The sequence below is a fragment of the Dryobates pubescens genome, chromosome 35, assembly GCF_014839835.1.
Source record: "Dryobates pubescens isolate bDryPub1 chromosome 35, bDryPub1.pri, whole genome shotgun sequence".
NCBI classification, from domain to species: domain Eukaryota; kingdom Metazoa; phylum Chordata; class Aves; order Piciformes; family Picidae; genus Dryobates; species Dryobates pubescens.
This window is the reverse complement of record NC_071646.1, coordinates 6,961,250-6,972,330: the sequence shown is the minus strand read 5'-3', so window position 1 is coordinate 6,972,330 and position 11,081 is coordinate 6,961,250. Positions and strand designations below refer to the sequence as shown.

The 11,081-nt window shown below is 65.0% G+C and overlaps 1 protein-coding gene across 1 annotated transcript in view; it reads left to right on the top strand.

Moving 5' to 3' along the window:
• Positions 1–24: 24 nt before the first annotated feature.
• The window catches only part of LOC104296242 (liprin-alpha-4), a 74,663-nt gene continuing 63,606 nt past the window's right edge, over positions 25–11,081 (top strand). The window contains exons 1-2 of the mRNA XM_054176312.1: positions 25–308; positions 1,268–1,422. Coding sequence (XP_054032287.1) covers positions 25–308; positions 1,268–1,422 — 439 coding nt within the window. The remainder of the gene's footprint in view (positions 309–1,267; positions 1,423–11,081) is intronic.

Here is an 11,081-nt window from a genome sequence, read left to right as displayed (position 1 = left end):
GGCGTCACCCGCCCGCGCCGCGCCATGGCGTCACCCGCCCGCGCCGCGCCATGGCGTCACCCGCCCGCGCCGCGCCACGGCGTCACCCGCCCGCGCCGCGCCATGGCGTCACCCGCCCGCGCCGCGCCATGGCGTCACCCGCCCGCGACCGCGCCGCGCTGGCGTCACGCGGGCCGCGCCCCCGGCTCGCGCGCAGCCCCGCCCCCCGCCCCCGCGCGCCGCTCCTCCCGGGGAGCCAAGCCTCCGCGGGGCGCTGCGGGGCTCCGCCGGCACCGGCAGCCTGCGGGCAGCCGCCGCGCCGCGCCCCGGTAACCAGGGCCCCGCGGGGCACGGCGGCCCCCCAGGGAGAGCCATTCTGAGGCAGCTCCTCCCCCCCAGCCCTTCAGTAATGAAGGGCTCAGAGGTGACTGCCCCCCCGCTCCCCCCAGTGACAGGGACCCCTGAGCCACCTGTCCCCCAGTGACAGGGACCCCTGAGCCACCTGTCCCCCAGTGACAGGGACCCCAGTGACAGGGACCCCCGAGGCACCTGTCCCCCAGTGACAGGGACCCCAGTGACAGGGACCCCCGAGGCACCTGTCCCCCGCTCCCCCCAGTGACAGGGACCCCCGAGGCACCTGTCCCCCAGTGACAGGGACCCCAGTGACAGGGACCCCCGAGGCACCTGTCCCCCAGTGACAGGGACCCCTGAGCCACCTGTCCCCCGCTCCCCCCAGTGACAGGGACCCCTGAGACACTTGTCCCCCACTCCCCCCAGTGGCAGGGACCCCTGAGGCACCTGTCCCCCGCTCCCCCCAGTGACAGAGACCCCTGAGCCACCTGTCCCCCGCTCCCCCCAGTGACAGGGACTCCCGAGGCACCTGTTCCCCACTCCCCCCAGTAACAGGGACCCCTGAGGCACTTGTCCCCCACTCCCCTCAGTGGCAGAGGTCTCTGGGACGGGTGGCTCCCCAGTGCTTCCAGTAATGAGGGTCTCAGAGGTAACTGTGTCCCCAATCCTCCCAGCATCAAGGTCCCCCGGGTCCCCACCGCTCCTCTCAGCAGTGCAGACCTCCGAGCCTGATAATTACCCTTCCCAGCTCTCCCAGTAACAAGGGCCCCGGTGGTGACCGTGGTGCCACCCTCCCAGCAACCTCTCAGCTGGTTGCACCACCCAAGCCCTGCCAGAAGGGCTCTGAGGCAAGTGCCGGTCCCAGCAAAGGACTCTCCGTTGCTCACAGTCCTCGGAGCGCTTCCCTGGTGCCGACATCTGTTTGATCTCTCTCCAGGCTGTGTCCCCGACCCTGGCTGGCTGCAACCACCCTGCAGACCAACGTCTTGGAAGTGCAGCTGCCCCACTCTGCCCACCCCCACCCCTCGGTGGTGGCTGCCACCCGTGCACCTGTGGGTGCTGTGATGGGTGCTCACCAGCTGCAGACTCCATGTACTGCTTCTTTGGAGGCTGGAGTTACTAAACTGGAGCAGGAGAGATTTAGGCTGGACACTGGGAGGAAGCTCTCCCTGGCAGGATGGACTTGTGCAAGGCATTTGACACTGTCTTCTACCTGTTGCTCCCCTTAAGGCTGCTCTGCTGAGCCTACTTCATCCAGCTCTGCTGTCCCCCTCGTGAGAAGGACTCAGAGCTGCTGGAGGGAGGCCAGAGGAGGCCACAAAGATGATCCCAGGGCTGGAGCAGCTCTGCTGGGAGCACAGGCTGAGGGAGCTGGGGCTGTGCAGCCTGCAGAGGAGAAGGCTCCAGGGGGACCTCAGAGCTTCCTTCCAATACCTGAAGGGATCCTGCAGGAAGGCTGCAGAGAGACTTTTCCTGAGGGTGTCTAAAGACAGGAGAAGGAGGAATGGTTTGGAGCTGAGGCAGAGCAGGGTTAGAGTGGAGCTGAGGAAGAAGTTCTTCACTATCAGGGTGGGGAGGCTCTGGAACAAGTTTCCCAGGGAGGCTGTGGCTGCCTCCTGCCTGGAGGTGTTGAAGGCCAGGCTGGATGAGGCTGGTGGGAGGTGTCCCTGCCCATGAGCAGATGAGCTCTGAGGTCCCTTCCAAGCTGAGCCACTCTGTGATCCTCTGATTCCTCACAGTGAGGGTGGCAAAACACTGGACCAGGTTGACCAGAGAGGTGGCTGAGGCCTCATCCCTGGAGACCTGTCAGACTTGATGTGGCCCTGAGCAGCCTGACCTAGTTGGGGCTGTCCCTGATGACTGCAGGGGGGCTTGGACAAGATGCCCTTTGAGGGTCCCTTCCACCCCCCTGCATGCTGTGGTTCTGTGGTATTGGTGCTTGGCCAAGCAGTGAAGCCCTCTCATGGGGCAGGGATCACCTAATGAGGATCCATGAAGGGCAGATGGGAGTGGCAGCCCACAGCCTGAGGGCAATGCCAGTGCCTGTGCCCCCCAAACTCTTGTGCCACACTAAACCAGGGGTTTGGGCACCACCAATGCTCTTTGGGATTCCTGGCCAGTCCTGGAGGTGTCCAGACTGGGAGCCCAGGGGGGTCCTGCTCTTAGGGTTTCACAGTCTCACAGCGTCACTGAGGTTGGAAGAGACCTCAAGGATCATCCAGTCCAAGCTGTCTCCACAGAGCTCATGACCAGACCATGGCTCCAAGGGCCACATCCAATCCCCTCCTGAACACCTCCAGGGATGGGGACTCCACCACCTCCCTGGGCAGCACATCCCCAGGGCCAACAACTCTCTCTGGGAAGAACTTTCTCCTCCCCTCCAGCCTAACTCTCCCCTGGCACAGCTTGAGACTGTGTCCTCTTGTTCTGCTGCTGGGTGCCTGGGAGAAGAGCCCAACCCCCACCTGGCTCCAACCTCCCTGCAGGGAGTTGCAGAGAGCAAGAAGGTCTCCCCTGAGCCTCCTCTCCTGCAGGCTAAGCAACCCCAGCTCCCTCAGCCTCTCCTCCCAGGGCTGTGCTCAAGGCCTCTCCCCAGCCTTGTTGCCCTTCTCTGGACACCTTCAAGTCTCTCAATGTCCTTCCTGACCTCAGGGGCCCAGAACTGGACACAGGACTCCAGGTGTGGCCTAACCAGTGCAGAGTCCAGGGGCAGAATGACCTCCCTGCTGCTGCTGGCCACACTGCTCCTGCTGCAGGCCAGGCTGCCCTTGGCCTTCTTGGCCCCCTGGGCACACTGCTGGCTCCTGTTCAGGCAGCTGTCAATCAGCACCCCCAGGTCCCTCTCTGTTTGGCAGCTCTCAGCCACTCTGCCCCCAGCCTGTGGCACTGCCTGGGGTTGCTGTGGCCAAAGTGCAGCCCCTGGCACTGGGACTTGTTGAATGCCATCCTGTTGGCCTCTGCCCATCTGTGCAGCCTGGCAAGGTCCCTCTGCAGAGCTCTACTGGCCTCTAACAACTCAACTCCTGCCCCCAGCTTGGTGTCATCTGCAGATTCACTGCTGATGGACTCAGTGCCCTCCTCCAGATCATCAATGAAGCTATTGAACAGGCTGGGGCCTGCTCATTGAGTCCAACCTGAGACCACCATGGCCATCAAACCATTTTAGCACTAAAAGCTGTGTAAGGCCTTTGCTTAGCCCAGGCAGGGAAGGCCATTCCTTGACAGACTCCCTCTGGGGTTGAAACAACTGATACTAATTAAGGGGAATCTTAGAACCACAGAATTGCCTAGGCTGGAAAAGGCCTTTTAGATCAAGCCCAAGCCCTGCCCCAGGGCACCACCACCCCATGGCCCTCAGCACCGCAGCTCCAGGGCTCTGAGACCCCTCCAGGGATGGGGACTCCACCACTGCCCTGGGCAGCCTGGGCCAGGCCTGGACAGCTCTTTGGGGAAGAAACTGTTCCCCATGCCCAACCTAAACCTCACACGGTGCAACTTGAGGCCTTTCCCCCTCTTATCCTGTCACTTGCTGCTTGGGAGAAGAGACCAACCCCAATGGCTCCAACCTCCTCTCAGGGAGCTGCAGAGAGCCAGAAGGTCTCCCCTTTGCCTGGGAGCTCCCCAGAGTCAGAGCACAGAGGAGTGAGCTCAGTGTCCCTGCTGAAGGAGCTGCCCTCTGATGATGCCCATGTCCTGCCCCTGCCCAGCTGTGTGCTGGGAAGGGCTCCTTGGTGATGGTCTGGGGCAGGATGCTGACGGCTGTGCAAGAGCAGCAGCAGATCATTATGGTTCCAGGGGGCCCTGAATGAATCACTGCTCTGCTAGGGATGCCTCCAGGGCTGGGCAGGGTGCTGGAGGGGGTTCACCTTTCAGCTGCTCCACTGCACTCCACGGGCAGCTGTCTCAACCTCCATTTCAGTGTGCAGGAGGCTCCCAGGGAGGGAGCTCAGGGCAGTGGGGCAGCCTCAGCATCCACCACCACTGAAAGCAGGAGCAGGACAGGTCCCCTCCATCCCTGACTCAGAGCTGGGCCTCAACAGGGGGAGGAGGGGGATGTGGGACTCACTGCCTGGCCCCATGGCCCCAGGTCTCCACAACTGGGGGGAGCAAGGGGAGCCCAGGGCTTGGCTGCCCCACAGCCTGGGGGTTGCTCCAGCCATGCTCCCTCTAGCCCTGGACAAGGCCCTGGGGGCAGTCCAAGCCCCCCAGGAGAGTCCTAGCCCCATGGAGGCTACTAAACCCCAAGAGAATTCTCTGCCACTCGCCTTGGGGTTTTAAAATCATAGACTTATGGAATGGTTTGGGTTGGAAAGGACCTTTACAGGTCACCTAGCCCAGGCCAGCCCCCTGCAGCCCCCAGGGACAGCCCCAGCCCCAGCAGGCTGCTCCCAGCCCCACACAACCTGCCCTGCACTGGTGCCAGCCCTGGGGCAGCTCCCAGCTCTCTGGGCAGCCTGGCACAGGCTCTCCCCACCCTCAGCACCAAACATTTCTCCTTCTCTCCACTCTCAATCTGCCTCTTCTAGTTCCAAACCATCTCCCCTTGCCCTGGCACCTCAGGCCCTGCTCTAAACTCTGTCCCCAGCTTTCTTCCAGGCTCCTTTCAGCACTGCAAGGCCACCAGGAGGTCTCCCTGGAGCCCTCTCCTCTCCAGGCTGCACAACCCCAACCCTCTCAGCCTGGGCTCCCAGCAGAGGGCTTCCAGCCCTGCCAGCACTGCTGTGGCCTCCTCTGGCCCTGCTCCCCCAGGGCCCTGTCTGTGCTGAGGGCTCCAGAGCTGCCCCAGCCCTGCAGGGGAGGTCTGAGCAGAGCAGAGCAGAGGGCAGAATCCCCTCCCTGCCCCTGCTGCCCACCCTGCTGAGGCTCAGCCCAGGCCAGGCTGGGGCTGGCAGTGCTGGCAGTGCTCAGTGCCAGCTCCTGGCCAGCTCTGCACCCCCAGCACCCCCAAGGCCTTCTCCACAGGGCTGCTCCCCAGCCCTTCCTCCCCAGCCTGGACTGCTGCTGGGGGCTGCCCCAAGACCAAGGCACCAAAGCAGCAGCAGGGGAAGGTGAAGCCACAGCTGGTGGCTGCTGCCTGACTTGTCCTGAGGCTTCCCTGCCAGGCTGCTCATCCACATCCTGCACAGCTCAGCACCCCTCCGGCTGCAGGAGCCTGCACTTGGCCTGGCTGAAGCTCACCAGGGTCACACGGATCCATTCCTGCAGCCTGCCCAGGTCCCCCTGGCTGGCTCCTGCCCCTCGGCTGCCACCTGCGCCCTCAGCTCGCTGCCACCTGCGGGCTCGCCGGGGGTCCCCCGGTCGCAGTGCCCAAGGCACTGATGGAGCTATCAGCGGCGCCAGCGCGGAGCCCCCAGGCTCCTTCAGGAGGTGACCCCCGGCCTGTTCCGAGCCCCCCGGGAGGGTCCTGCCCCCCCCAGGCTGTCGTGTCCCTTCGGGGGGAGGCTGCCCCCCGGGATTCCCATCATTCCCAGGAGGCCTCCTGCCCCCCCAGCCCCTGCCGTGCCCCCTCCCCAGCCTCCCCCCACGGCGGCTGCCGGCGGGGCGGGGGCGGGGCCGGGGCGGGTCGCGGCGGGGCCGGTGACGCAGTGGGCGGGGCCGGGGCGGGCAGCGGGAGGCAGCGGCGGCGGCTTCCAGCGACTTCGGCGCTCGGTGAGTGCGGGCGGGGCCGGGCGGCCCCGCGCTGCCCCCGGGGGGGGATGCTGCGGCCCCCGCCGAGCCGGGCGGAGGCTGCCGGGGCCCCGCCGGGGCCGGGCAGGGGATGCTGGGCGCTGCCTCCGCACCCCGCGGCGGGGCTGGGCGCGGAGCTTCTGCCCTTTTCGCCTCGCCCCCATCCCCCGGGGATGCTCTATCCCCCCCCCGCCGCCGAGGGGATGCTCAGCTCCGCCGGTGGGGCTGGGCCGGTGGGGGTTTTGCCCCCCCGGGTGTGGCTGGGCTGGGGATGCTGTCCCCAGCCGTGCCCCGCAGGGATGCTCTGTCCCCCGGGGTGGGGGTGCCTCGGTGCGGGGGTGCTTTGTCTGGCAGCCTCTCAGCCCTTGGGGGGGGGGGGTCTGGGCCAGGGGGGATGCTGAGCTCCGCCGTTTCCCTTGGGCTGTGCCAGGGCCGGTGGGATCTCGCCCTCACCCCCGGGGCTGGGTCGTGGGGAACTTGCTGTCCCCCACCCGTGCCCGCGGGGAGGGCACCTGAGCCGAGGTGCTCCTCATGCCCCTCCACCGCTGGCCCCAGATGTGCTGCCCCACCGCTGCTGGCCGTGCGGCGGGAGGGGTGAAGGGGGGGCCCGTCCGCCTCCCCGGAGGCTGCATGGCGTGGGGAGGGGGCGACTCCTGCAATCCGGCAGTGTGGAGGGGGGGAGCCTGCATTTTCAGCTGCTCTTTGCTGCTGGCAGCCCCCAGCGGAGCCCCGAGCTGCCCCTTGCAGCCCCCTGCTCCCCGACATGCTTCCGACCGCGCTGCGGGGGAGGGCAAACATCCTGCCGAGGCTGCTGCTGCCCTGGCCTCCTCCTGCCCCGGCCTCCTCCTGCCCTGGCCTCCTCCTGCCCTGGCCTCCTCCTGCCCCGGCCTCCTCCTGCCCTGGCCTCCTCCTCCTGCTGCTGCCCTGGCCTCCTCCTCCTCCTGCTGCTGCCCTGGCCTCCTCCTGCCCTGGCCTCCTCCTGCCCTGGCCTCCTCCTCCTCCTGCTGCTGCCCTGGCCTCCTCCTGCCCTGGCCTCCTCCTGCCCTGGCCTCCTCCTCCTCCTGCTGCTGCCCTGGCCTCCTGCTCATGCCCTGGCCTCCTCCTCCTCCTGCTCATGCCCTGGCCTCCTGCTCATACCCTGGCCTCCTCCTGCTCCTGCTCCAGCCCTGGCCTCCTCCTGCTCCTGCCCTGCCCTGGCCTCCTCCTCCTGCTCCTGCCCTGGCCTCCTCCTCCTGCTCCTGCCCTGGCCTCCTCCTGCTCCAGCCCTGGCCTCCTCCTGCTCCTGCCCTGACCTCCTGCTCCTGCCCTACCTCCTCCTGCTGCTGCCCTGCCCTCCTCCTGCTCCTGCCCTGCCCTCCTCCTGCTCCTGCCCTGCCCTCCTCCTGCTCCAGCCCTGGCCTCCTCCTGCTCCTCTCATTTCCCAGGGCTGTGTCCTCCTGCATCCCTCAGGGCTGGCTCCAGCCCTCCAGCACCCACCCAGTGCCCAGCTCTGGGCTCTGTCAGCCCTCCAGCACCCACCTGGTGCTCAGCTCTGGGCTCTGTCAGCCCTTCAGCACCCACCTGGTGCTCAGCTCTGGGCTCTGTCAGCCCTTCAGCACCCACCTGGTGCCCAGCTCTGGGCTCTGTCAGCCCTTCAGCACCCACCTGGTGCCCAGCTCTGGGCTCTGTCAGCCCTTCAGCACCCACCTGGTGCCCAGCTCTGGGCTGTCAGCCCTTCAGCACCCACCTGGTGCCCAGCTCTGGGCTCTGTCAGCCCTTCAGCACCCACCTGGTGCCCAGCTCTGGGCTCTGTCAGTCCTTCAGCACCCACCTGGTGCCCAGCTCTGGGCTCTGTCAGCCCTTCAGCACCCACCTGGTGCTCAGCTCTGGGCTCTGTCAGCTGGCCTGGACCAGAGCTCAGGGAGCATGGAGGTGCTGATGGGGCTGGTTCAACATGGAGTTGGCACCAGGTGAATGCCCACCAAGCTGGTCCAGCCTGGCTGTTGGCCCTGGGAAGATGCTCGCTGTGCCCAGGGCTTGGGCAGCTCCAGCTGTGCTCACACTGGTGCCCATCCCCTCTTGGCTGGTGCCAGCTCACCCTGCCTGTGGCAAGCTGCCTCCAGACACTGTGATTTTCCTCCTGCATGCCACCTGCCCTCAGGGGCTTGTTTATGCCCTAAATTGCATCATTATCACAGCAATTGGCTTAGGCTTGTGGTAGAGCTCTGCAAAACCTTCAGGGACCTCCTGGGTTGGCCAAGGCAGGGTTGGCAAAGTCTTTGCTTCAGCTCATTTGCCACCATCTGCTCCGTGCTGGAAGGAGGTGCTGGTGGGTTGGACACCGCTGTGCTGCTTCCCCAGCAGGGAGAGAGGCAAGGTGTGAGCTGCAGGGTGGTGCCTGGGTGGCTCAGGAGTGCCTTGGTTGTGGTGCTGCCTGGGCCTTGGAGGAGGGGGCAGAGCTGGGCAGCCTGGAGTGTTGGGTGGCTGTGCTCTGGGGCACACCGTGGTGTGCTGCTCCCTGCACCCCAGGACAGGGCAGGGTGGGAACTGGGACTGACCTCTGGGGAGGTGAGGAGGAACTTTGTCACTGTGGGGGTGACAGAGCCCTGGAGCAGGCTGCCCAGAGAGGTGGTGGAGTCTCCTGCTCTGGAGGCTTTCAAGATCCACCTGGATGTGCTCCTGGGTGCCCTGTGCTGGATTCCATGCTCCTGCTCTGGCAGGGTGGGGGGGGGGGTTGTTGAGCTAAATGATCTTCAGAGGTCTCTCCCACCCCCTGAGATCTGTGAGCTGTGATCCTCTGAGCCTGAGACCTCCCTGGAGAGCTGTCAGGGAGCCACCAGCACAGTCCACTGGTGCTGGAGGTGCTGAGGTGCACAGATGGCTTCCCAGCTTTGGTCCTTGCTCCTCCTGCAGCTCCTTTCCAAGAGGGAGCCCAGAGGCTGCCTGAGGATGGGGAGGAGCCCCCAGGCTGGCAGGCTGCTGAGACCCTGCTGGGGGGAGCTGATGGATGGCTCTGGCTTTCCAGGCTGAGCAGCTCGGCTGTGGCTTGGCAGATGTGGGATTCAATCACTGCTCCCTCTCCAGGCAGCTTTCTGGCTTCGGGGAGAGGGCTGCAGGGGCCTCACACAGTCCAGCTGTGCCTTGGCCCTCACCAGCAGCCACTGGGAGACTGAACCTGCTGGAGATTTGGCTTCCTGCCTGTCTCAGTTGGTGCTGGGAGCAAAATCCATGCTGAAAACCCTCCCTGCCTGTACCTTTGGAGGGCTCTCTGTGCAAGCCCTGCCCCTTCAGACAGCTCCTGCTGGGCTGCAGGGGTGTAGGGGCAAGGGGTGAGGGGGGGCGGTGGGAGGAGGAGGAGGCTGAGTGAGTGTAAGCTGGGCAGGTGTTGAGCTTGGGGTGTGCTGGGGTGAGAGATCATGGCCATGAGTCAGTGCCAGCACAGCCAGAGCCTGGCACTGTGTCAGAGCTCACACTGAGGCTGGGAGAGGCAGCCCTGGGTCCTCAGAGGATCCTCAGAGGATGCTGAACCCCAGCTGGGGCCCAACTGGAAGTGCTTCTGGAGGCCATCAGTGCCTGGGAACAGGGAGTGCCTTTGGCAGGCCTGCTTGGGCAGTGCCATTCTGCCTTCCCCAGCAGAGCAGGCAGAGAGAGAATGCTTCAGCACACCTTGAAACCTCCTCTTGCCTTGCCTTTTTTCCTGAAGAATGCTTGGGTGAGCCTGAGGTTTCCCAGGTGGCTCTCAAAGGGGAGCTGGGGGGCTCCAGGCCATGAACTGCAGGAGGATGCTGGATCTGTTGCCTGCCTTTTATTCCCAGAGAGGTGTTGAGTGCAGCAGCAGCTCCCCACTTGGCAGATGCCTTCTGACAAGTGCCAAGCACAGGGGGGGGTCAGTCCTGACCAAGGGAAACCATTCTGGACTGGGAGGGTGGGGAGACACTGGAACAGGCTGCCCAGGGAGGTCCTGGATGCCCCCTCTCTCAAAGTGGGGAGCAGAGCCCAACCCCCTCTGGCTGCAGCCTCCTCTCAGGGAGCTGCAGAGAGCAATGAGGTCTCCCTCAGCCTCCTCTGCTCCAGGCTCAACCCCCCCAGCTCCCTCAGCTGCTCCTCCCCAGCCCTCTTCCCCAGCCCCTTCCCCAGCTCTGTTGCCCTTCCCTGGCCCTGCTTCAGCCATCCCTGGAGGTGTTCAAGAGGGGATTGGATGTGGCACTTGATGCCATGGTCTAGCAGGCATGAGGTCTGGGGTGACAGCTTGGACTTGGTGACCTTTGAGGTCTTTTCCAACCTTGTTGATTCTATGGTTCTGTGATCTCAGTGTCTGACTCCCCCTGGCCCAGCAGATGCTGAGGGATGTGAGCTGGGCAGGGAAAACCCAGCTGCAATCAGGGAGGAAATTCCTTTCTGCCCAGGCAGGGTGGAAAGGAGAAGCCAAGAGTGAGGCTGGGGAGAGCCTGGCACAGGCTGCCCAGGGAGGCTGTGGCTGGGCCCTGCCTGCAGGAGAGCTGGGGCTGTGCAGCCTGGAGAGGAGAAGGCTCCAGGGAGACCTCAGAGCAGCCTTGCAGGAGCTGAAGGGCTCCAGGAGAGCTGGGGAGGGACTTGGGCCAAGGGCTGGGAGGGACAGGAGGAGGAACAATGGCTTTGAGCTGGGAGAGGGGAGACTGAGAGTGGAGAGGAGGAAGAGATTGTGGAGAGTGAGGCTGGGGAGACTCTGGCACAGGCTGCCCAGGGAGGCTGTGGCTGGAGGTGTTCAGGACCAGGCTGGATGAGGCCCTGAGCAAGCTGTGCTGGGGGGAGGTGTCCCTGGGCGTGGCAGGGGCTTGGCACAGGATGCTCTTTGCTCTCCCTCCCATCCCAACCCATTCCAGCACCCCATGATTCCCTTCCTCCCCCCAAGGATGGCTCTGCCAGCTCTCTGCATCCCACAGCACAGCACCCAGCTGCCACCATGCCCTGAGAGGATGCAGGCTGCCACCTCCCCAGCCACCCAACCTCCCCAGGCAGAGCCTGGATGATCTTTCAGATCCCTTCTCAACCCAAACCACTCCATGAATCTGTGGACCCTGTTGGGGGTGGGGGGGGTGGGTTGGGAGCTTGCAGTGCTCTGAGGG